We start from the raw sequence: 25657 nt of genomic DNA on the forward strand, positions 1-25657 counted from the left end.
ACTTGTTTTAAGTTGCTTTTGAGTTCATGTTATATGAAAAATATCACAGTCCCCAAAAAAAGAAAGAGAAAAATTATGCTAGGAAGGATGTCTGTCTGTAAAGAGTTCATAGTACAAAGTAGCTTGATATTTGTATGCGAAAAAATGGTCTTAATTGTCTCCTTGGATATACATATCAGCTAATAAGTAGACAGAATTTGCCTTGGAAATAGGATTGCATGCAGCAATATGTTCTATATTTATACTTGAGATTTGTGCACAGGAAAATGTCCACAGTTCAATATACTTATTTTTCCAGTGCTCAAACCAGGCACAGTTGTCTCAGTGCTTTACAGGAAATCAAAATGTGCACTAAGGAAGTAATATCTCATGCTAGACAATGTTTTCATTTTTCTCCCAATCAGTTTTTCTTCGCCTGCTGGTAGGAATCTTTTTTTTAACGGCAGTGAAGAACAAACCATAACACTGAGTAGTAGTTCCAGCTAAGCACACTGCAAATATTCTTTTGCACTTTGGCTGAACCTCTCAATCCTGGCATGTATAATGGGTTTGATAATTTCTTCAGTCGTTACTGATACTTTCCTGTACCCTCTGATGGTTTTGAAATACCAAAAGGACACAGTCTGGCCTTTTAACTTGCTCTTCCATGTGCCTTTGATGATGGAAATCAAAGACAATTAACTGTTGCTCATTAATGTCTTGGGGTTTGTTTGCCTCTCTTTCTCTTCCGCTCCCTCTTTCTTGCCCTTCACCACTTCTCAATTTAAGTAATTCCCCAGGGACATAATCAGGAGAAGGGACAAAACACATCTTTTATGAGCAGCAGCACAAGCTCACTATCGCCACGTATCTTTGACATGCTGGGGTCCATAGATAAAAGTGGCCATGGTCTGGCTACAGAAATCAAACTCATAGTTTAGAAAAATTGGGGCATCATTAGTTCAAGGCATGTAACTTTAGGAAAATGAGTGAAAGCAAAAATAATCTACTCAGGCAATACTAAAACCAAATCATTATCTGAAAATATCCATTATGTGTTATAAATTGATCCAAAACATTTCATATGGGAAAAGTATTACCTAACTACTACCTAATATAAATATCTTAGAAAAGTTGAGCTGGTTTGTAATTAAGGTGGATGGAAAACTAGATACTTCTATACACTAACTGGAAGGTACAATGAACACTGAATCATATGCTAAAGCATACATAACCACATGAAAGAGCTAAAAGAAACTACGTTTGAGACTGTATACAATTTCATTTGTTTAGAAGGAAAAGTATTCTAATGTTAAAGTTCTAGAAAAGGACAGCTCACTATAATACTTAAATACCAAACATCTTGTAAAACCATAAAGAACACAGACCAGAATAAGCAAAAGGAGCAATTTCTCAAACGCTTTACGAAAATGCTGCAAAAATGTATCATCTTTTTTATTAGATAAAATCATGATTAAGATAATTGAGAGATAATAGTACAATGCATTAATTTCAGGATTACAGAAATAGATATTTTGAGAACAGTGTGACTTATGCCAAAAGGAAAAAGCAGTGGAATAAATTACTCGAGTAATGAAGGCCCTGTTAACTTACCACAGTGAGTAGGGCTCTCATCACTCATATCTCCACAGTCATTATCACCATCACACAAATATGTTCGAGGAATGCAAATATTTGTGCTTTGGCATTTTGTAAAACCAGACTGGCAAGTACGTTCCGCTTTAAGGAGGTAGGAAAAAAAAGCAAAAGTTCTTTAGAGCTTTTTTTCAATACTGTTACGCTGTATCTCGTTCAGAGATACTTAACAGTGTTAAAAAGAGTCCCATATCACTCACTTTCTAAAGTGCATCACTTGTATTGCTCATGCTACATGGGAACAGTTAGATCATTGTTTTTATTGCAGAAGTCCTGGCAAAAACATGATCAAAAAACCACATGCCAATACTTGTGGGTGAGGGAATGAAAACTGATATGTATTCACACTGTAATGCCTGCATTTGCAACCATTTGGTATGGTGTGAATCATCAGACCAACTACAAATGACTAATAGACTAGGAATTTCAAATATTCAAATTTCTCTGAGATCAAAAATAAAATTGTCACAAAAAAACAAAATCAGTGTGCACCTAAAATAGAAAAAAATTCTCTAAATATATTTTCATCAATTTCTTCAACATCAAATATAAATTTTCCACTGAAGATTTTAATCTTAGTGCACAGACATGATTATTTTGAGGAACTGCAATACTAGTCAATACTGAGCTAATCATAGTTTACATCTTAAAGAAAACAAACACGACTGATAACTTTTTGAGAATCTTAAGGTGTATAATTATGGAGTCACAATATACACTCCTGATGATTAAATCAAGTATAATTAATATAGCATGACACAAAGCAAAAGCCCATTGTCAAGCTCCAGGCTAATCCTGCTGTAATATAAACCCTGCATTTAATTTATCTGAAATAATATTTGTGAAATCCATGGGGGATTGATCACTCACAAGACTTAACACTAAGCACTGTGTGAGCATTTGTTGCATTAAGGCAGACTCCTTAAAGTAACATTTATTACGTAATAATATTTTATATATATATATAAAAATATTATGTATACCAGAATATCTTTTAACACTTCTATTTGCTTCAAATAAAACAAAGTAGAATCTATAATGCAAATAAAAAAATCTTTTATCGTATTTACTGATTTTGTTGCAACTCTTCACACAAAGCCACATTTCCCTCTTCCTTGGTTTAGTGAGCCAGATTCAAACAGGCACTAGGTAATAGGGCTAAACTTACGGCAATTTCTCTCATCTGATGTGCCATTATCGTAACAGTTGTTTACTCCATTGCAGACATACTGAAGAGCTATGCACCTTCCATTATTGCAAGTAAACTCTGTGTTGGAGTCACAGGTTCGGAACAAGCAGCCAAGCTCGTCACTGTTATCTCCACAGTCGTTGTAGTGATCGCAGCGGTAGTGGTAGGGAACACATCGCCCATTGCCACAGGTAAACGCTGTCGGCTGACAGGTATGGAAAGCTGCAGAAAATTGAAATTAAAAAAAAAAAATGTGGATAAAACATAATCTAAATTCTCTGACAAAGTAACAAGTGAAATCACAATATTTTTACCTGCCAGGGCAAACACAGCTGCAAAACGGACTGCATGAAAAGTAAAATACATATTTGAATTAAAAAAGTAGAAATTGGCTATATATGATAAAAATTCCATACTGCTATGTTTTTAGATTCTAAAGCAAATCACTAGTTATTCAGACCATGAGCAAGCAAGGGATTGTTTCCAAACTACAGCCATAAGATCCATGATCATAAAGCCACAAAACTAACAGAGAATACAGAACAGGCAAGACAGACTATACAGCCGCTTTCTAATGCAGTTATTTTAAATGCTTACCACACACACTTTCCAACTCATCACTGCCATCAACACAGTCATAGTCATTGTCGCATTTCCATCGCTCTGAGATGCACTGCCCATTGAGGCATGTGAAGAAACCAGGATCACACCTGGTACCATTATCCACAATACAATGCTTGTTGTTATTGGCTAAATACCAGCGACCTTCAGAGGGGCACTGACATTCTGCACCAGCTGGACCTAAATTTACATTTGACAGGAAAAAAAAAAAAGGAACAAATTTAATATTGATTCTTTGTATAGGATTCTATTACAGCATTCACAGCTGTAACACTGAAAAAGGTAAAGAAATTTTCACAATTCCTGTATGACCTATTTTTTTAGATAGTAGTGTGGTGACTTAGCCAGACTTTTATCACAGTTAAGGATATGCAAATCCACTTAATCCCACAAAAGCTATTTCAGAATTCCTCAGAGGAAGTGAGATCGGAATTTGGAGTGTCTTAGGACTTGCTTGTTGTTGAAATAGCTTTTTGGTGGCAGCAAGATGGCACATGATGCTTTCAATTATCACAGCTATACCTACTGACACTTCATTACTCAATATCAAAACCGCTGTTCAAAACTCCTTGCATTAGACACACTGTGCTTCTCAAAATCAACAAGAAGTTTGAGTTGTTTTCAGGCGAGACAGATTTGTAAAGGCATCTAAGACACTACAGATGCAAACAGGTCCTGAATGAGTTCTTCAAAGTCAAAGATCACAACTCCCAAAAATTTACAACATATGAAACAGCTCTATAACATCTATGTCATAAGGAAATAGAGACCATAAAGATTTTTTAAACATCTTGTAGGAAGCATCTGATCAATATACAGTGTATGAGTATATATTCCTAAGGTAAGCATATCCTACAGCACTCACTTCATGTCTCAGCCAAGAGGAAAGAAAAGTTTAAACCTCAGAAAAGAATGCTTTGGTTTAAATTAGAGAAACCCTTAATTTTTGTGTGTGAGGATTCTCAGGCACAACCCTTACGTGTGTGAGTAAAATACCACTATCTTAAATGGCAAACATTTTGATTGCATTTATAAATAAGATAATTATTAAAAATTTGGGAACGTAAGAAATATTTCAGTTGTTCCCATGTGATTAAAACTGCTATAGTACAAACTCTATACAGGGAATAGTACTAGCTTACAGTAATCAAGTAAAACAGCTTACCTGGTGCACAGATGTGACTGCAGCCACCATTGAACTGGTTGCAAGGGTTGGTACACTGCTGCTGCTTACTTTTTGCCCAGACATGAATATCCATCGGTCTTTGTGGAAGATTCATGATCATTACAATCTGATCTGAACCATCGTACTTATTAGCTCGATAAATGCTTCGTGTGTTCCAGTCTGTCCAATATATGTGCTGATCAAACAATGTCATTGCAAATGGATGCAGAGCAGTGCTAACAATTACCTCACGATTTGTACCAGTGAGAGTGCACCTCTCAATCTTCTGCCTACAATAACAAGGAAATTATTACATCTTAAAAGAAAAAAGTCTTTTAACTTAGGTATAAAGCCATGCCCTAATTACCCCAGCAATTCAGTAATTCTCACCAATATCTAGGGTGCTGTTATGCTTCCCCACCTCCATTAACTAAAGTTTGAAGCAGAAAAGCTTATGTTTCATTTGACATCCTGCATTCCCCTTAAAACAGACATCCCATTACAAGTGCTTTGCCCTCCTGCACACAGATGAATTCAAATAACACCTTCTTCCCCGAAGGGCACAGGCCATAGAAGTTATTCCATTACAGACAACACTCTTCTGACACGGCAAAGGACAAGTTTGAAAAATAATTGCTACACCGAAGGAGCCAGGGAGGAAAGGTACGACTGCTACAGTGATCTCTCTGAGACTACAAGTGAATTTGAATGGCTAGAAAACTTAATAATTTTTAAAAACTCCCCTGATAATAGATGAAATTCTGATGGTGTAAGTTCAAGGGTAGAGATTTGTCTGGTAGGCAACAGCAAGAACATCAGGCCAAATTCCACAGGTTACAGGTATTAATCATGAACAATGAATAATGTAAAATGTGTACTGGGACTATATTTGCTGGAGAAGATATCTATAAAAGTCCTGAATAGCATGTAAGATAAACAAAATGGCAGCAGGTACAAATGCATAAAGCAGAGGACTAAATCTACCCTTCTGCATAACAAAACTTCTTATTGCATCGTAGCTTCACAGGAATATCAAAACTCAACATTGCATTGCTATTAAGTAACTCTTAACATTCCATACTGTCAAGTACCAAATTCAACTGAAATGCCAAAAAACAGTTTGGAAGTGAGGACAAATAAAAACAGAGCTATTAAAAAAATAACTACATGTAAACCAACAAGTGTGTTATCAATACATACAGATTTGCATCAGCCCAGTATAGCTGCTGTTCTTCATAATCCAAGGTAAGCCCGTTCGGCCATACCAAATTGGTGCTTACAATAGGTGTTCTGAAGTTTCCTCCAAGTGTAGCTCGCTCTATCTTTGCATTTGAACTCCAGTCAGTCCAGTACATATACCTGTCAACAACATGATTATATTTTCAGGAAATAAAACACACAAAGCCCTTATCTGCTCCAGGATACTTCCACCCTGGTGTCCCTCACTGAAGTGTGCAGTGCAAAACTACTGGAGAAGAAACTTCTCCCTCTCTTTTAGGTCACACTGACAAGGGATTCTTCTAGCAGGGATCCTTGGGGTCCACTGGAGAGAACCTCAGAAAATTTTTCAAGCTCTTATATGAACCCAGTGAAGTCAATTAATCTCTTTCTTATCTTTCTGAATTTTAAATACAGCATAATTAGTAACAAAATTAGAAGTACAGTACAATACAGTAATGCCGCCAGCCTCTCAGGAAATGTTTTGATATTGAAACAAGAATTCTTCTGAAGTATTCAGGGGAATACAACAGAAAAAGGTTCAGGATTAGGCCTATAGGAAGTGTCTGGTAGTCTTTGTCAAAGTCTAAATTGTAGTTTCACCTGCAGTCAAAATAAAGAGCAGCACATACCCTCTGCAGGGATCTAATACAACAGCTCTGGGTCGTGGCACCCGCGCAATCACTGTGTGATTCGATCCGTCCACAGCCATGGAGCTGATTGTCTGATTGAGGTAGTCACTGTAATAAACTCTGTTGTTGATCCAGTCAAAGGCTATGCCATCTGGAGTCCCCAGGTCTTAGACACATGCAAGCAAACACACACAAGCTCAGTATGATTTCCTAGATACTGCAACACCCTCCATCTATTATAATTTGGCAACATCAAAGATTTCTTTGAAATGCCACTGGTGCCGGAGCAAATTTGTCCATTTAAAAATCCCAAGTAGTAATACCTAACACTCAGGCAGTCCTGTGTATGCAGTAGGGTTACAAACACCTTTTCCTCACATAAACATAAGTTTTGATTGCTATTCTCCAAGTAGCAAGAATCCTCTCTTATTTCATAATATTAATTTACTACATGTAATTTTAATTTATTACTTTTTTTATCTACAGAATATCTACCCAGTTTTATATTTCCGTTTCATTATGATCAAGATGAAATAAAAATGTCAGAAGAGATAAAAAATGAGGAAGCAAAAGGTACATTTCATTAGACATTTTAACTAAATTATCTACCTTGCCCATCAGAACAAAAATACTTCCTGAGCTAGTTCTAGGTGCTGCAGTCCACTTTTAATACCTAATTACATCGTATCACATTTCAGTGCACTTACCAGATGCAACTACTGTTGGAGAGCCAATTCCTGAGTAAATACTAACATAACTGATTCTTCCTGTCCCTGAAGGAAAACTTTGTGTAAAATAAATTCGGTTGTTTATGCTGTCAAAATCCAGGGCCACAGCAGTTCTTAACACATTGATTGTGCGGAAGGGAGGACTGTGATTTTCGGGATCTAGGTGGATGCTTCTGAGGGCATTCTCAAGAGCAAAAATCAGGTAATCATCATTTGAAATGAAACATCTCTTGCCATCACTGTTTAGTGTTCCAAAGGCACAACCACATTTAGGTGTCTGCACATCAGGGAGGGCAAAACAGAGCTGAGAACAACCTCCGTTGCTGTCCAAACAAGGATTGTTGTTGACATCAAAGGGTGAACGTGACTGGAAATTACTGTTGTAAATTGTAACATCCCTTAGCCAATTAATGTTATCTCTTATTACTGTTGGCTGATCAGTATTGCCTGGTTCCTTGCTGGCTTGGAAGACTTTTTTCAGGTTTCGATCCACCCAGATCATAGAATTGCCAAAGATAGTGATACCATATGGAGTTGGATAGCGGCTGCCATAGCGAACAATTTCAACATCACCACCATCAGGCTGAATTCTTGCAATCATATCTAGGGAATCATCCACCCAGTAAACATAGCCATTGCTGTGATCTATGGCCAACCCGCGAGGTGTGACAATGCCCTCAGACACAAGAACTGTTCTGTTGGTGCAGTCAAGAAATGCACGTTCGATCTTTGGATTTTGCCCATAGTCTGCCCAGAACAGATATCTGTTTTTTGGGTCAACCACTATGTGCCTTGGCATATCTATAGTAGTTTTAAGCAGCACACGACGATAAGTTGTGTTTAAGCGCAAAACTTCGATAAAAGTCTCCGTCAGGAATGCGTTTGTAAAATAAAGATTTCCTGTATATTAAAAAAAAAAAAAGAAAGAAGAAAAAAGAGAAAAGATAAAGTTAAATATTAACATCAATACCTGAGAAACATAAGCTGCTAAAATAATAAACCATAAAATGAATAGCCATCATAAATATCTTAGTAGTTGGAAGCATAAAATACTTGCCTACAATTTGAGGAATTAGAAAGAAGACACCCAAACTGACAGTAGTCAAATAATTTCTAAATACTAATGGATTGCCATGGGTATCAGTGGTATAAGACCAAAAGTGCATTAACTACAGTTGTCATTTAGATGTACTTTTTATATATATGTATATAAATAAATATATATATATATATATATAAAAGCCTTTGGTTAGCCCTTCCATAGCCTTATTCCTTTACCATTTATAACACAAAACTATTAAATCCATGTTACGACACAGGATTGTATACAGTAACTAAATTAAGTGTTTACAGAAGATGATTTTCCTAAAACTCATCCCAACAAGCCTATCAATCAACTGAAGAACTTTTGCAAAACATATATACAGTACATATACATATAAAATCAAGGTAGTAATGTCAGTGTTTGATTAATACTTTCTGAAGAGTTAATATTTGAATTAATCTCTAATATATTTAAATAGGAACAAGAAATGCAAGTGGGGAAATTAAAGTTCAAAGACAAAGGATTTTTTCTGTTTATTTTTACTTTTCATTATAATTTACAATATTTATACATAGCAATCTCAGGGTAGATGAAAAGTCCTTTCTTATTGACAATGTCATCAGACAAGTCTTGTGCACTCTTCTCTGGTACATGTTTTTCACGATGGTAGTACACTGGATAACAGCAACTTAAAAATGTACAGACAAGAAAAGAGACTTAAGACAACTACGAAATCCTTATGAGAGAAAAGACTCCATACATCTATTCTGATAAACTTTCCTCTTTACACATATATCAACAAATAAGAGCCATTCATTACTTCATCTTCCTTTCAAATTCGTCCAGAGAGACACAAATTAGAACCATGGTACTTCCATTCAAAATAGTTCCTTTAGGATCCATTTTTGTTAGTCTTAAAATTTCAGTCTGTAAAGAGTAAACTTCTCCTAAATTCAGCTGTGCTTACCTGCTACCCAGTCAATTGCAATGCCACGGATCCCATTTCGTCCTATTCCATTTGTAACAACATTTCTAAAGTAAGAACCATCCGGTTTAATTTTACGTATTGCATTCTGAGAAGAAACTGTGCTACTGAAGTCACACCAGTAAATGAAACCAGAAGGCATGTGAACATCCACATGAAGCGCATTTCGTCCTGAAATATTTTGAAAAGTAATAATTAATATTTTTATATAAGCTAACTTATTTAAAATTTGTTATGCCAGGAAGAAATGCCAAAATACTAGGCATCACAAGTTTTCTTCCTATTATAATATTCACATACCTCTTCCTGCCAGTGGTACCATGGCTTCAGAGTGATCTGATGTCTCTAAACTAAATCCTTTAATTGCAGAAAGCATAGATACAATTACAAATGAACTGTATGGGGAACAGGTTCTGTTATCAGGATTTAGCTGAAAGCCGGTAGCACAGGCACAGGAAAATAATCCATGAGGTACAGGCAAGCAAAGCTGCTGGCAAACTCCAATATTATTACTGCAGCCATTTGAGGAACCAGCAGAATCTGTGAAAGGCACACATGGCAAGACATAAAAACCTGAACGGTATCATCACAAACACCCACAGATATATATCCAAAATCATATATTTGTAGAGTATTAACAATCAGCTGACAAAAATAAAGATCCTAATCATTGTTCCTTTTAGTACAGATGTGTATAGATTTGCTGGTTTCTTGTCATCTAAGATCAGTGGGGTCAAGAAGCAGATAAAACAGATCTGAAGTTAAAGTAACAAAATTTCTTATTTAGTCAACACTACATTGATAATATTTTAGTAAAATTACATAAGCCAATAGATGCTTTAACAGGATGATGGACCATCTCTTTACCAAAACCACACAAAATGTTTCCGAAGCTTTTCCTGAAAACCACATCGAAGCATTTCCTTTGAAAGAGCATACATTCTATGTATGGGAGGTTTGAGTTTTCACAAGTTGAATATACTGAAATATCTCTCTTGCAAATACTCACTGTCTCTGTAATACACACGTAGGCCCTTTAGTCTTGGGACATTATCTCTCAGTACTACTTTGTTTGCACCAGTGGATTTGTCAACTCGTTCGATAACTTCATAATCTCGATCAGTATAGTACAGAAACGTATCATACACAGCAATTCCCCACGGATGAGAAAGATGAACCACCAGGGTCACACGGTTTGTACCATCCACATTGCCTCTCTCAATCTATGAAATCAGTTCAAAGATTAAGATAAGGATTACATTTTTTTATAATAAGTTCAATGTTATAATAAAATGAAAATGTTATATAAAACTAAATGCAACACGTTACTAAAATCTCTTATGCATGAAATCTTTATGTACAAGGTAGGAAGGAACAGGTGAGCAGTATATGATTTATGATCATATACTTTTAATGGTATTTAATAAAAACACTTACTCAGACTTTGCCTGGCCCTACAACTCCCAGTTACAAGAGACAACTGAAGTAACTGAATCACTCATGTGAACCACAGATTCAGAGACAGATTAAAAAGCTATTATAAAAAAATGTTTCCTACCACTCCTGTGCTCGTGACAGCCCAGTACAACTTTTGTTCCTTAATGTCAATGGTAAGGAACTCTACATGGTCAAGGTTGCCAGTGAATAGCGTTTGTATGCCTGATCCATCCATGTTTGCACTGGCAATCTTTGCTGGGACTCCACTGTCAGTTCCTTGGTCTGTCCAGTACAGCTTCCTGTAACAGCCATTATCACATCTGTTAGCAAAGCTAATAAAAGCGATCAACGGACCAGAGTCCCATTTTTCAGAGATTTTGTCATGATCATAATATCCCGAGAGTCTTTTTAACTGAAAAATGTTACCATACAAGCATATGGTAAATTAAGGAGAATGAAAATCTACGCAATAATTTATGAAGCTATGCAATTATTGTCTAGAGCTCAAAAGAGTAAATAAATTCTGAATAAATATGAAAAAGAGCAAAACCATGCCAAATCCAGGATGCAATTTGAAGACCCTAAAAATTAAGAAAAAGATGGACAATACACTTGTGCAAAGATAACAGCAGTTTTGGAAATTTACCCTCTTGCTGGATCAACTGCCAAACCAATTGGTGTGCCAGCTCCCAGAGGGGTGCCATCATTGGTAATCAGTGTTTTCCTGTACATTATGTCACCATGCAGCTTCAGGACCTATGCAAACATTGAACTCATGAGAGCATGTAATACAGAACTTATGGTACATTTTCAAATTACAGGAAGGAAGCCTAAATCAAACAGTGAGTTCAAACTGTAGATTTTCTCAAACACTGCAAAAATAAAGCACATTTTTCTCTACTCTAAAATCTCCCTTCTCTAACATGCACTCCTTGAATGAGCTGCTTGCAGCTCAGAACCTGCCTACGTTAACAAGTATCCTAGGTATGAAAATAGTTCATTTCTCAGTTTCCATGATGTCTTCAAAGTATTACAGCCTGAAGGGGTTGATGAAATGCTGATTTAGGGTGTATCCAGTTTCATTTGCTCAAATTAGTTGCCTTTTAATTTAATAGTACGTATTTATATTTTGGGACAAGGACACTAATGACTGGGCTTATTCACAGCCATTATTGCATTATGTATTACTTATCCTCTATTTCCCTACACTAAAAGGCAATTTTATCCTTGACATACCATTAGACTGCTAGTCTCCAGAAAGCTACCTAATACGCTGTCAAAGTTTTTGGGAACAGACCTTACTGCATTCAATGAGAACATTCCTTTACTATCAGAGGCACTGCTTTGGGATCATTGATTTGAAGTGAGGATAGTAACAGTAACTCTAGTCATCAGAGAGGTTGTGTCAAACACCAGAAGCCTAATGAGTTGAAGGGGTTTCTGGCTCTCAATCTTTTTGACTATACTCAAATTTAACTTTATCTTTCAAGTTTGTAAAGTATTTTTATATAGATTGATTGCACTTTAAAATAAATCTAATTTCAGCTTTTCACTAAATAAATATTACTAATTTCAACCTGTATACATAGCAGTGAAAAATCTAGGTTCTTGCTTCCCAATTGTCCCTCTTAAATAATTACCTCAATTGATTGTGTCCCTGGGTTAGTGTAATACAGGTTTGCAGATATCCAGTCCAATGCCAGACCAATAGGAGAACCAATAACAGCTGCCGGAGCAAAAACTGACCTGTTGGTTCCATCTGACCTCACTCTGTGAATTTCACCCTTAGAAAAAAAGACAACAAAAGTAAAAAAACTTCAAGGGCAGAAAACACTGTTCTATTCCAGCTACATGAGTACTTAATTTATACTGCAACCTTTTCTAACGCTAGCCCAGTTCAACGAGGGAGGAGGTAGAGGCAGAAATAGAGCAGGTCCAGGCAGTAAAAAATGGACAACAGGTTGCAGTTGCCACCTCAGAGCAGGAACAAGGTAGAAACAACTGTAGGAAAAGGATTCAGTGATCATATGGTCCATGCATAATCTTCGTTGCTTTGTTACCATGATATCAGTATACTGTCTAAATATCTCAGTGCAGAACTGAAAAAGGTACTTCAGAAAGGAATCAGAATCTCAGATGGCAAAAAACTGAGCTCCAGGCCAAATTCACTGATGACTTAAACAACTAAAATTTCCTAGACATCAGTAGAGTGCTGCTTGCTGACTCAAAACAACATAGTGCTATTTGCAAATTATCCTGTCCTTGAATCCCTAGGCCTTCTGAAAAAAATTAGGAAAACAGGATAATTTTTGGTACTCTATAAACCCTACAGTGAGAGCCTGATGGACGTTGGATGTTTATGACAGTGACTAATACGATAGGCACCTTAAAGACAATTATCCTGCCTACCACTGACATTTACAATTAACAACCTGTGGAACATGATGGCTGAAGAAAAAACTTTAGAAGTGAGGGCACTCTTATTTTTATCTCTGTTTCCTGAGTTTGCTTCAGAAAGAGTGAACAAGCTAGTGGATGTTCACTTGAGTGGATGTTCACCTGAGGTCTAACTACAGCTTCAAATGCTGCCAACACTGGCCCTGAAATTACAGCAACAAATTATGCAAGTGTAGACAAACTCCAGGAAAAGCCAAACATGCAAAGGATGAAGGCAAAATGTGGTGTTAAGGAAGAGGCCCTCTGCTGATGGACAATTAAGAAAGTAGGCAAATATGCTTCTGTCATTAGAAAATAGAAAAACGGCTTTTTCTCAGAGTGAGCCATGACTGACACAGGTGTTTCAGCTCTGTTTGGGAGCAACAGAAGCCTGAGGTCTGCAGGTCAGGGATAGAGTCACACATTTGTCAGGCTAACTAAAACAGAGCATGTACCCACACTCAGGCTGCAAGGGCACCTGGTATTTCACTTGTCAGGGCTGTTAATGGATGGATCAGCCCTTGACCTCCTACAGAACTGAAAAAGCTTTTGTATATGTCAGCTGTATCTGCTGGCTGAGGTCTGTCAGGAACATTTTTTCAGATGCAGGGAGAATAACATACATTCCTGAGTATTTATCTAGTTTCTTGGGAAAAAGTTTGCTTAAGTAGGTCTATTTAAATACTTAATTGGAACAAACATTCTCACTTTAAAAGAATAAATAATTAAATAAATTGTATTTTCTTTATATGTGGCATGGAAAGGCTTTATAATTAAAAGATTTTAAGATTTTATTTACTTCAAAGGTACAAAATGTAAAGAAAACAAGTTGAGGAAAAAAAAGAACAAAAATCTTGTGTGATGAAACATAACAGATTTGTGTGAAATCTTCTTATCTACCATCACACATCTCTGGGACCTAAGCACTGATTTTCTTGAAAAAAAGAACTGGTTTTACGTTTCCAAGACTTAACACATACTGCTGAATCAGTAGCGTCCTATCTCATCTGTTTCCCAGACTACCACAGATTTTTTTCTTTTTAAGTGTCCATCCCGCAAATTTTTTTTTTTTTTTTTTTTTTTTTTTTTTAAGTTGCAAACTAGGCTTAGGGAACACCTTTAATTCCTTTGTTCAGGACCAGCAATAAAAACACTTCATCAAACAATTATAATCAACTATTAAAAATTAGTTCAAATTATTTTTTAGATCTGATCAGATAACGTGCATGTACATTCCTTCTAATGTTCAATGCCACTGTGTCCAATGTAATGCTTGTGGGGAGCAGTGCTGTGGCTGTGTTTGCAGCATCAAGTCTTAAGAGAGAGAAAGTGGACTATAGCACAGCAGAGCTGAGAGTATTTCCAATATTTCATGTTCATGTCTCTGAGTCAGAGAAATCATTAATCAAATGTTTCTGCTGCCAAAGACAAGAACTACTTTACGAGATGAAGTTTCTTTACTTTTTCCTAGTGGGATAAACAAACAAACAAACACCCACCATTGCATTCTTTTCTACTATTTTTATCAAAATTCTTACCAGCAAAGCTAATATATTTCGGTCCAAAACACTTTTTAAAAATGAAAAGAATTTAATGCACACTTTGAACCCAAATACTGACTTACCGGATTTTCAACCCAATAAATCATCTGTTCAGAGTCATCAAAGTCAACATCGACACCATTTTGAACTCCTGCTATTGGAACCATAGCATCATTTGTCTTCTCCTCAGGGTTCATAGAAATTCCGTAAATTATATTATCTCTTACAGCAATAAGGAAAGGGTGTTCAACTGTGAAAACATACAGTGTTACTCAGAGTTGCTTCTGCTCAAGAAAATGTCATCACGATACGCTTTCCCGCTCCCACCCAGAAGTTCCCTGATGCTGAGAAGGGCTGAATGTCACCAGTGGTGCTTTGAAACCACTTACTAGTGCTTTCACTAGTGATCACTAGTTTGATCCCTCACTAGAAGCAAGGTTATCAGTTACTGAGCTTGTTGTAGCATTTAAAGTTTCAGCACTGGGCAATCACAATGCAAATTCTGAGAGAAAGGAAGTAAATAAAACAGGATCCCTCAGTGCTGGCCAAGGGAAGAAGGACATTGATGGAGCTGCTCTAAGCAGCTTTTACAAATCTCTGAGAATGGGAACCATCAGGACAAAGCTCTGAGGAATCTGCATGACCTGATGGGAACCAGCAGGGCAAAGCTCTGAGATTTTGCAGGACCTGCCTGTGATGGGTTCTAAGCAAGACTCACCAGCATAGAACAATGTCACCACAGCAACTGCTGATCTTTATTATTAAATATAACTGCAGTACTGTGTTTTCAGTGAATTTCTGGCAAGAACACAGATTAATCTAAAACTAGAGCTTGACTGGTGAAAGAGGACATATGATAAGAGGTCAAGGGCAAGAAAGAAACAAACTTGACTAAGAAAGGGAGTCCCTTCTAATTCTGCATCTCAACATTCTTACAATTACAATTCTTAAAAACATGTTTCTGAGCTCAATACTTATAATGAACACAACAATCTGCCAGAGTATGTTTTCATTTTTAACGGATAATAAAATCCTTCCAGATGTATTCCAATTGCAATGCGGTGAGAGATTTTAAAATGCAGCTTCTTTAAAGTGCTTCTAAGAAAATTGAGTTCATCCATTTTCCCCAAATGAAGCATCTGAATCTCTGACTCAGTTCTTTTCCAAACCTGTCTCCAAACCTTTAGGCTGAGTACGTTCCACGTGTCCTAAAGGAAGTCTGCCTAAAGTGGTCCCAAATTTTGATTTCATGAGCAGCAGCTCACTACTTTTTGCCTAAGAGAGGGATGGATTTGACAGCACTGGGTCTTTCTTATCATCTCATTATTACTGCCCTACCTCTCATGCAGTTCCTGTTATCAGGAGAAAGGATCCATCCTGAAGGGCAAGCACAGGAAAAAAAAAGCGGTCCGGATGAAGAAAGCAAGCAGAGGTGGCTACAGGGGGACGATGCACAGGAATTAATACCTAAAATTTAAAAAGGAACTATTAGTAACTGTAACAATATGAGTGAATGGAAAGAATATTCTATCTCATTGCAACCTGGTAATATCAACCCAGCACTAAGTCAGTTTTGCTATTTCTTTAAAATTAAAAAAATTGAAATAATTTCCAAGAACCACAAGCTATAAAATACACTCATAACAGGATAAAATTTTCCACGTAAAACAAGGACTATTATCATAGTGTTCTTTTCAAATTTTATGCATCATAGAAAATCTTTAAAACTCCATTTCAGACTTTTCTTAACTGTACCAGAGGTCTATGGGATTTTCAGTCCTTGATTATTAAATTATTTACTGAGACTTCTTGGAGAAACCGAAGACAAAATAGTTGATATGCCTTGTTCAAAGACAGTGGGAGTTCAATGCCAGATTTCTTGGATTGCTTTGAAACTGTCAGTTTAAAGTTGTAAAATGCTAAAAAAAAAGACAGCGAAGAGGGTCTCTCCTGATTGCTGTTATTACTACACACTAAAATTCAACCTAGATCACTTCCATCAACTAGCTGCTGAAGAGGATTTTTCCTCTTTGATGGGATGAGCCATCTTCATAAGAAAACAAAAATCAGATTTTTGAGTATATCCTTAGCAATTGCAGCAGACCTTATTCTAAGAAGCTTGGAAGTTCCAGGAAATTGCGCAATTTTTCCTAAAATAAAGACTAACAAGAACGGAAAACAAATTAACATGACAATAAAACAATAGCATAAGCTCAGAAATCAAACTGTAAGAAAATTATTAATCTCATCAGTATTATGAAGCTAAACTCTGGTTTGTGTAAGATCTAATGATTTACAAAAAAGGAAAGCGGATGACAGTTTTAATACTGCATCTGGAATTTCAATCTGCAGATAATTATTTCTTCATTTGTCAACATCTGCATGTTTTGCTATTCTGCAAGTGATTTATTCCCTTCTCTATCTGGCCACATAAAGTAAAATAGAACAATTTAAAATGAAATATCATAAAATGTACTAAATTAATACAATGAAGAAAAAGAAAGAAACTTCTCCACCAGTGATAGAAGGTTTTTTTAAACCTTGAGTTGTAAAATAAAATCTCTTAAATCACAGCTATGATCCATAAATTAATGGTATCCCCTGGTAAATCAACAATTTGCAGTGAGAATGCTAAGTGGTTTCAGTTCTAAACATGACTGAGGAAGGTTTTGTTCCAAAACAAATACAGCACTGAAATTATTAGTGCCTTACTCAAATGCAAGTCTCTACCCTCCCTGGTATGGGGGTGTATTTTAAGGAAAAAAAAAAAGGTAAGCCATTGTAATATTTATTAATTGGAAACACTCCATACACAAGAAATATACCAAAAGCTGAAAGATAATATTCTTATCAATATATTTCCCATACTTCAAGTCATGCCATGAAGGAAAAGTCTGATTTGAAAGATACCTCTACCTAACAGGAAAAAAAAATATTTTTTTTACAGTCTTTCAGCTGCAAAAGATCACCTGCATAAGACCATAGAGGGAAGATTTAATGCAATGAAGGGGTTTATTTACAATTATTATTGTTTCATTGAGTAAAATAATGCAGAACTTCTTACACAGAAGGCTGATGACAGTCATCTTTTCCAAAATAATTGTACTATTAACACACAAGAAATTGAGTCTGGTATGCCAAACAGAGAAATTTTTACAATTAAAATACTTTCCAAAAATGCTCCAATTGTCTTACAAAAACACTCAGAACAAAGTGCAAGAAAATTACACATACTACTTCCCTATTATTCTTTTTGGCTAGTCATTACCCTTAGATGCTGCCTAGGTGGTTACTTTCCCTAATACCAGTTTGGCCAGTTGCAAGTCAATAGTTTGAATTATTTGCTTGTTTTAGCCCAGCCCATTTGCTGCTAAGGCTGATTCTCGGTGTGCCAATGTAGGATGTTCCTGCATGTTATTTCTGCGATTAGCAAAGTTGTTTTGATGAACTTACCATTAGGCTGCTTTACAGGATGGACTGCCACAAGCCCCAAAGGCTGGTGAATGTTATAAATCATAACTGTCTGGTTTCCTCCATGCCATTTATTGGCTCGAATTACTCGATTAGTATAGCGGTCACTCCAGTACACAAAGTCTTCAAAGACAGTTAGAGCATGTGGATGTTGTAATATCTAAAAAGACAATGTTGTTTATCAATTTAATTCTGGAGATTTGCATATGTAAAGCTTGCAATGAAGTAATAACAGAGCTGAGCATGGTTTTTAAATAAATAAATAAATAATGAAGTAGTGGCATCTAAACGATATTTTTCAGCAAAAGAATATGAACTACATTCTATTGTCTGAAAACAAGACATTAATTATGGAGATAATAAGTTTTTTTAAAAAAATTAAAATGCTATATAGACCCTTTGAGATGAACAGAATGAGGAATTAACACAGCAGTCTAACTACAGGGCAGAACACAGGGAACCCACCAGTAAAGACCATATTGCAGATTTTCAGGAGCACAATAGGAAATGTCTAGTAAGAGTTACAGACCTGTCAAGAACTTGCATCCCTGATACGCTCCCCTAAAATTTACCAGAGGGTAAAAGAAGGTGGCTTATCTAAATTTCAGCTAACTAGGAGTGGAAAGATTGCCTTGGCTTCCAGTTCACACAAATTTTCTCTCCAGTGATCAGTAAAAGCCCCAAGGGTAAATTCTTGAAAACATCCATGTAGTTATTTATACAAGTTTCTGTGTACCAACTGAACATCTGAACTATTGTGTTGGTACAGACAGGGCCACAAGCTGCCAGCAGCACTTCACTGAGAGACAGCCTGGAAGAGGGATGGTCTTCATGAAGTTGCTGCACACAGCAAGTCCTGGTAGCACAAAATCCTTCACTGCTGTCAAGAACAGGAGCAATAATCACTCACAAAAAGTGACTGCGGAAAGTTCTTTCAGGCTTTTTGTACTACATTTGCCTACAGCAAATGCACCTCCCAGTAGCAGCAGTGTCAGATGTCACCTTCAGACTTCATGCATGCAGACAGAGCAGACAAGAATGATCTAAAGCACTAAGTCTACACACAAGCTCCAGGTTCTACTAAAGATCTCCAGCGAGACGGAATAGGATGTGCAATTCCTCTTTTTCTAGCAGCAGGAAGCAGATAAAATACTTCACATCTGCTTCACCCAAGTATTTTGAAGAAAATACATCCAAATCTACAACTGTGAAAATACATTTTTTAAGTACTATCAGCAGGGCCATGGGAAAACACCAGTTTCTCATTAATGTCTTACCAGATCGCTTGCAACCACCTGTCGTCTGTTGTTTCCGTTGTAATCACAAAAATCAATGTAATCAAGATAAGCATCAGCAAAATAGAGAAGTCTGTTTGGGTAATCAATGGCAAGTCCATTGGGCCAATAGATTTTATTATTAATAATCACTGTGCGCATTTTGCCATCCATGCTGGCTCTTTCAATCCGAGGGTTTTGGCCCCAGTCAGTCCAGAACATTACATGAGCACTGAAAAAAGTAACGTGTGGTTACCAATCTGGGAAAAACTTAGCTGCCTATTGAGAGAAGACTCACTAGGCCAAAAATAGAAACAACCTTTTTAAGAACAGTCATACACAATGATACTAAAATAATTTATTTCAGCAATATGCTTATTTGAGATACTACCATAATTCCTGTTGTAAAAATTCTTTTAACACTTCTACTGCTGTTTCCATTTGTCAGTAATAGCAGTATATAGAAGCCACTGGTGTCACTGTTTTTCAGTGTTGATTATAATCTGATTCTCTGATTGCTATATAAAAACTTGATACAGGTTTGTACTTTTGTAATGTTAGTGATAATGTTAACAGCACTAAAACTGAAGAGCCCCATGTGGCTGGCAGTAAACAGAGTTCAAGGCACTGAAGACCACAAAAAAAAGTAAAAGTTCATACATGGACTGTTCAAATCATCACATTTCATTTACTCTACGCCACCTGCTGTCTGAAATGGGAAGGTGCGTTTGTGATAACATTAATACAGCATAGGTAATTATTTTTGACTTGGGGCTATGAAGGAAGGCATATGACATTAAATCACATATAAGTTTGTGGTATACCATTAACCAAAATGATACATCATAATTTTGAATTAACGCCTCTTAACTAGGAAGAAAATGTAGGAAAATCTTTTATAGAAAAAAGCCATCTTTTCACAGTGAAACAGAGCAACAGATCACCAACAGTTACCTCACAAATTTATATATTAAATCGACTCTGCAAACACACTGTTTCTAAAAATTGTTTTAAGTTTTCTCTTATACTTGTAATTTAAAATTACAATACAATTTGGGTAGATCTGAAATTTTAATAGTTACATCATAAAATACTGATCTTTTCAAAACAAAACATTAAAAAAAAAAATCTTACTCAGTTCTGGGATCTAACACTAGTCCCCTTGGGTTGGTTATATTTTCACTGAGCAGCACAGTCCTGTGGCTCCCATCCACTTTAGAGACTTCAATTGTTTCCAGAACAAAGTCTGTCCAGTAAAGGTTACGACCTATCCAATCTACTGCTATACTTTCGGTCACGGTGACACCACTGTCAAACACCTGTTTAATAACAAAAAAAGGGGGAGAGGGGGAAGTTGACAATAAATTTTTACACTTCACAGTTCTATAGATATGGAAAATGGGGAACCAAATTTCCAACATTTTCTAGGTCTAATATGCAGAATGAGTCATGATGTACATACTCAAAGTGCTGGCAAAGCATAAAGCCAAACACTCTTACTAACTTCCTGAGGTCTATTGAAAAATCAGCCTATAGTTTGATGTTAAAAAGCACTTCTTGAAAGCATTCAGTCTTCTTTTTCAAAAAGCTGTACGAAATGTTGGCTTAGCATCTACAAAGTTGTTTCACTTTGGCAATGTTACGTCTCTTCTTACTATGTTTGGATTTTCCTCTTCCCCTTTGTTAACTGAAGATACACTGTCTTCATTTTCTCTACAAAACATAAGAAAAACTCAGCAAAACTTACTATTTTTCTGTCAGTCCCATTTTGATAAGCACTCCAAATTTTATCCTGTGTTGTATCAGACCAAAAAATACGATCTGTGATTGAATCAAAATCAATAGCCACAATATTGGTCCCATCCCGAACCAGAGAATAAATGCTGTGTGACTGAGAAGTGATGTTATCCACAACGATTTGGTTACGACTTGCCACCAGCAAAAGAAGATTCCCCGACTCTGTCAAAGGAGTAGAAATTAAAATAAACCAATAAGCCATTCGACAGTAATTCTGTGAGAAAAAGAAACACTGAATAATTTTGCATGACTTTATAGAATCAATATATACATACTGAAAGGGAAAATTCAGATCAATTCACAGGCCAAGATATATTATCACAGTCTGTCCAGCTTGACTTCTTAATCTGCCTTGGCTTTTCTCCATCCTTTCTCTACCACTCTTTCTACAGACTTCCTTTCTAGGCTCATATCTGGACCTCAGGTCTTCTTCCCCATTGTCTGAGTTTGCTGCTGACATCCAACACTCATTCCTCCATAAATCTCTCTTATGTCCCACTCCTGATGCAACCCCTGAAGTTTTTTGTACCACCAGTTAATCTATGCAGCCTGGTTCTTCCTCCTTTGTAACCTGCCTTTTTTTGCCCTCCTTTAGACTTCCTGGGAACCAGGGAGAAGAAAAAGATTACAGGAAAGCCATAGGCTGCTGTGCAGCTGCTTACACTCATAACATGCTGAAAAACAGCTGAAGAGTAGCAACCTTAAAGAGAGCAAACAATGAGAAACCCTCCATTAGTAAGCGTCAAACTTATATGCAGGTAAAATGCAAGTGTCTTCCACGACCTGAGTATATCCCTAAACCAGAAAACCTGTGGTGACAAATTCCACTGTGTATACAACTCCTCCATACTGCCATTATACTACATCAGAGATAGAGAACAACTGGCAGCAAGGCTGTATCAGTGATGTTTGCTCCTCAGAAATGAGTGAAGTGCAGCATAGGTACGAGGTAAGTTATGTGAAAGGCTGTGATTTAAACACTTTGTGAGCGTCAAACTTTATAGAGAGCAAATTTTAACCTATGGCTTAAAGGTGTCTGATATAAATTTTCTCCAGAAAATCATTTTTGATGATTCCAGGGTTAAAAGTCACAGTGTTAATTTAAATATATTATTTCAAGGAAATAACAGTTTCCATTTAACTCCTCAGCTGATAGCTTTAATACTCAAGGTCATCTGCCAAGAACAACTCTTAAGTGGTTGTTTACAACAGCTCTTTTAAAAGAAAACAACATTTAAATGGCAAAGCTGGACAGTTTCTAGACCCTGTTGTCATTTTTTAGATTGACCTCAATGTTCCTCACCTGCTGCTTTACAAGTCCTCCCATTGGTTTCTAAAATGTATCCTTCATCACAGTAACACCTAAAAGATCCTCTCTCATTGTAACAGTGTTGACTACAAAAGCCTGGAGGGTCACATTCATCAATATCTTCACAGGTCTTGGAGTCATTTGCAAGCTGGTATCCAATAGGACAGGTACACTGAGCTCCAAAGGGTCCTTGAATACATTCATGAGTGCAGCCAGCATTATTGTCAGAGCAGCTCTCCTGATCTAAAATTGGGTTGGGAAACAAAATAAGCAGAGAGTCAACAAAAGCTTCTTATGCTAAATTTAGTTCTTTACAATAGCATTACTGGCCTAACTGCTGCTAAAACACGACTGCAGAATCATCAGTTACGTAGTGTGAGACTGGATTGCCCCCCTTACACAAAATATAACACACACAATGCACATAAAAGCAGGTAACAACAAAGCAGGTGCTACCAAATCCCATCAAATGAATGCTGTCCAACCATTTCGACAAGTTTTACAAAAATAGCTAGAAATATACCAAAAGTTACTGTGCAACTCCAAACCTAAAATTGCATAAATAATTAATAATTTAAAATCATTTATAATCATACCTGGCTGGGGTTCATCTGAGAATGTGCATTGATTAAAGAGAAAGAAGAAAGAAGGAAAGAAAGAAAAAGATCATGTTTAAATCAACTCATAATCAACATAAATACAAATTCTGGCTACACGTGAGCTTCTAGATTTTTTTCATGATTCTTGAAGTTAGAAATTTAAAAGATAATTTTAAGGACTGAATCACATTTCATCTGCATTTAAAGCATACTATGCTTTAGTGAATGTGTTCAGGAACACAAAGCTCATTCCCATGTAGTTGTATAAAAACCTATACTTCAAGTCAGTAGAAGTCACTGGAATTCAGAGCACATGATTAGACATAGCTCATGAATTCATCAGTCATCATTGTGGTCTCCTTTCACTGCCAGCAAGTTCCACTGAATGATCTGAGCTCTAATTACAGCATGCTTACATTTCTGATAGAAACATTGCAACACTAAATAAAGCATGCTGAATATTCCATTTCTTTCTGAAGCCATAACACATGGTAGACTACAGTATAATCTTGAACAGTAACTTACTGCACAGTGGGGATTCATCAGCTCCATTTGGACAATCAGCAGAATTATCACATACTTTGCTCAGGTTCACACAGATACTGTGACCTGGACATTGCCACTGCCAGCTGGGGCACCGGAAAGGCTGAGTAGGACAATCTCTCTCATCACTCATATCCCTGCAGTCATTATCACCATCACAGATCCACGCCCGATAGACACAGTTGCCATTATCACAGCGGAAAAGAGATGGAGGACATGTTCTGGTAGGACATCTGTGGTGTTCATCTGAGCCGTCTGCACAGTCAAGATGGCCATCACATTCCCAGTTATCAGGAATGCAATTGCCATCTGACTGGCATTGGAATTCATGCTGGTGGCACATCCCTGGTGGTCTTGTAGCTAAAACAGGGACATTCAACAGTTCAGAAGCTGTTTCCATTTTTGACAAAGAAGCAAAATCACTGTATTCAGGTAATTTCTTATATAACTACTTACAATACTATTAAGAACTCTATTGCTTTTAGATCAGGCCACAGAGTCACAGTCATTTAATCTACATGACATTTCAAAATCTGACCAATTTAACTCCTACTTTATAATGTGGCAAACAAGACAAGTTAACTATTGTTATATTTTGAACAAGCATATATGTGCTCTGACAGAAAGTGTGTTTATATTAGATATTGGGAATAAATTCTTTACTGTGAGAGTGGTGAAGCACTCTAAGAGGTTGCCCAGAGAAGCTGTGGATGCCCCATCCATGGAGGTGTTCAAGGCCAGGTTGGATGGGGTTTTGAGCAACCTGGTCTAGTGGTAGGTGTCCCTGCCCACAGAAGAGGAGTTGGAACTAGATGATCTTTAAGGTCTCTTCCAAGCCAAGCAATCTATGATTCTATGATACTCTTGTGCTGGAACCTACTGTGTTTGAAATTTCTGCTCAGAAAAATGATTTATAGACAGGTTTCCCTAAAAAGAATATTGAGGTTTTAAGGACAGTATTCAACATAGCAGATAAAGGAAATTTCCGGAAGCATCACTTTATAACTGAAGTCTTTCTTTCAGCATCAATATACTTACGGCAATTAGTCTCATCTGAGTGATCATTACAGTCAAAAACACCATCACACTGGTAGTAAGTGCTGATACATTGGTCTCCACTTAGACATTTAAATTCTGTGGCACTGCAGTTATATACTGCAAAATTAAAGAATATTCATGTTATTTATTTATTTTACAGCACTAGATTGCACTGAATTTACCTATAGGTGCCCAAGTCTGATATGGTATCAGTTCCACTGAGGACCATAATTTCCCTGAGATACAGAAAATGCAGTGACTTTGGTATTTACAGAAAACAGAGGAGACAGATTTCAACCCTCCACAACCAGCCTAGAGATCAAAGGGCTTACTAAAACATTAAACCAAGCATCACAAACAGGGTTAATTTATGGATAGGCTTATTATGCATTCTGCTGTCTTGGAGCTGGTAATGTGAGGTCACCATCAGACTCCTCAGGGGGCAAGAGTGAGGAAACAATAAAGAGGCATTCAACAAATAAAGTTACACTTACTGCAGTCATGCTCATCAGCACCATCTATACAATCTTTGTCTCCATCACAGACATAGTATGGGTCAATGCAGCGATGGTCTGGACACTGAAATTGCCTGGGTTCACAAGTACCTGCAAAAGCTGTTAATGACAATACATGCAGATGTGTTTTATTTCTCTTTTGAGATGAGAACAATACTGAAACAGTAGAAAAACTTTATCACTAACTTGCAGCATATAATGCAGCACCTAGCAATCATATAAATTACAAGCACTAATATATTAATATCAGGTAATTGTCCATTCATATCTAGGCTCAGACTCATGGAAAATAAACAGAAGATTCCACTTAGTGGTAAATAATGAAAAAGGAAGCATATGAAAAAACTAATATCCTACTGCTGGTAAAAACTTCCAGCCTAGATTAGCCGACTGCACCATAAGTCATTACTGAGATCACTCGTGAAGATCACTTAGAACATCTAACCTTTAGTTACTTTTTCTGCAAATTACAGTGGATG

At 36.7% G+C, this 25657-nt stretch overlaps 1 protein-coding gene across 3 annotated transcripts in view; it reads right to left on the reverse strand.

Annotated features, from left to right (window-relative positions):
- The window catches only part of LRP2 (LDL receptor related protein 2), a 113874-nt gene that overhangs the window by 37690 nt on the left and 50527 nt on the right, over positions 1-25657 (reverse strand). For all 3 annotated transcript variants that reach the window (XM_027911526.1, XM_027911527.1, XM_027911525.1), the window contains exons 23-45: positions 25158-25277; positions 24664-24780; positions 23608-23985; positions 22478-22726; positions 21125-21336; positions 20512-20696; positions 19381-19609; positions 18086-18263; positions 15971-16099; positions 14716-14882; positions 12296-12439; positions 11302-11411; positions 10777-10954; positions 10228-10441; positions 9519-9758; positions 9201-9389; positions 7168-8088; positions 6461-6626; positions 5811-5969; positions 4611-4900; positions 3422-3625; positions 2804-3046; positions 1594-1719 (exon numbers count right to left, since the gene is read on the reverse strand). In XM_027911526.1, the coding sequence (XP_027767327.1) occupies positions 1594-1719; positions 2804-3046; positions 3422-3625; positions 4611-4900; positions 5811-5969; positions 6461-6626; positions 7168-8088; positions 9201-9389; positions 9519-9758; positions 10228-10441; positions 10777-10954; positions 11302-11411; positions 12296-12439; positions 14716-14882; positions 15971-16099; positions 18086-18263; positions 19381-19609; positions 20512-20696; positions 21125-21336; positions 22478-22726; positions 23608-23985; positions 24664-24780; positions 25158-25277 (5148 nt within the window). The remainder of the gene's footprint in view (positions 1-1593; positions 1720-2803; positions 3047-3421; positions 3626-4610; positions 4901-5810; positions 5970-6460; positions 6627-7167; positions 8089-9200; positions 9390-9518; positions 9759-10227; positions 10442-10776; positions 10955-11301; positions 11412-12295; positions 12440-14715; positions 14883-15970; positions 16100-18085; positions 18264-19380; positions 19610-20511; positions 20697-21124; positions 21337-22477; positions 22727-23607; positions 23986-24663; positions 24781-25157; positions 25278-25657) is intronic.

The sequence above is a fragment of the Empidonax traillii genome, unplaced genomic scaffold, assembly GCF_003031625.1.
Source record: "Empidonax traillii isolate 1590-97213 ecotype Southwest subspecies unplaced genomic scaffold, ASM303162v1 scaffold33:size3420811, whole genome shotgun sequence".
In the NCBI taxonomy this organism is placed as follows: Eukaryota; Metazoa; Chordata; class Aves; order Passeriformes; family Tyrannidae; genus Empidonax; species Empidonax traillii.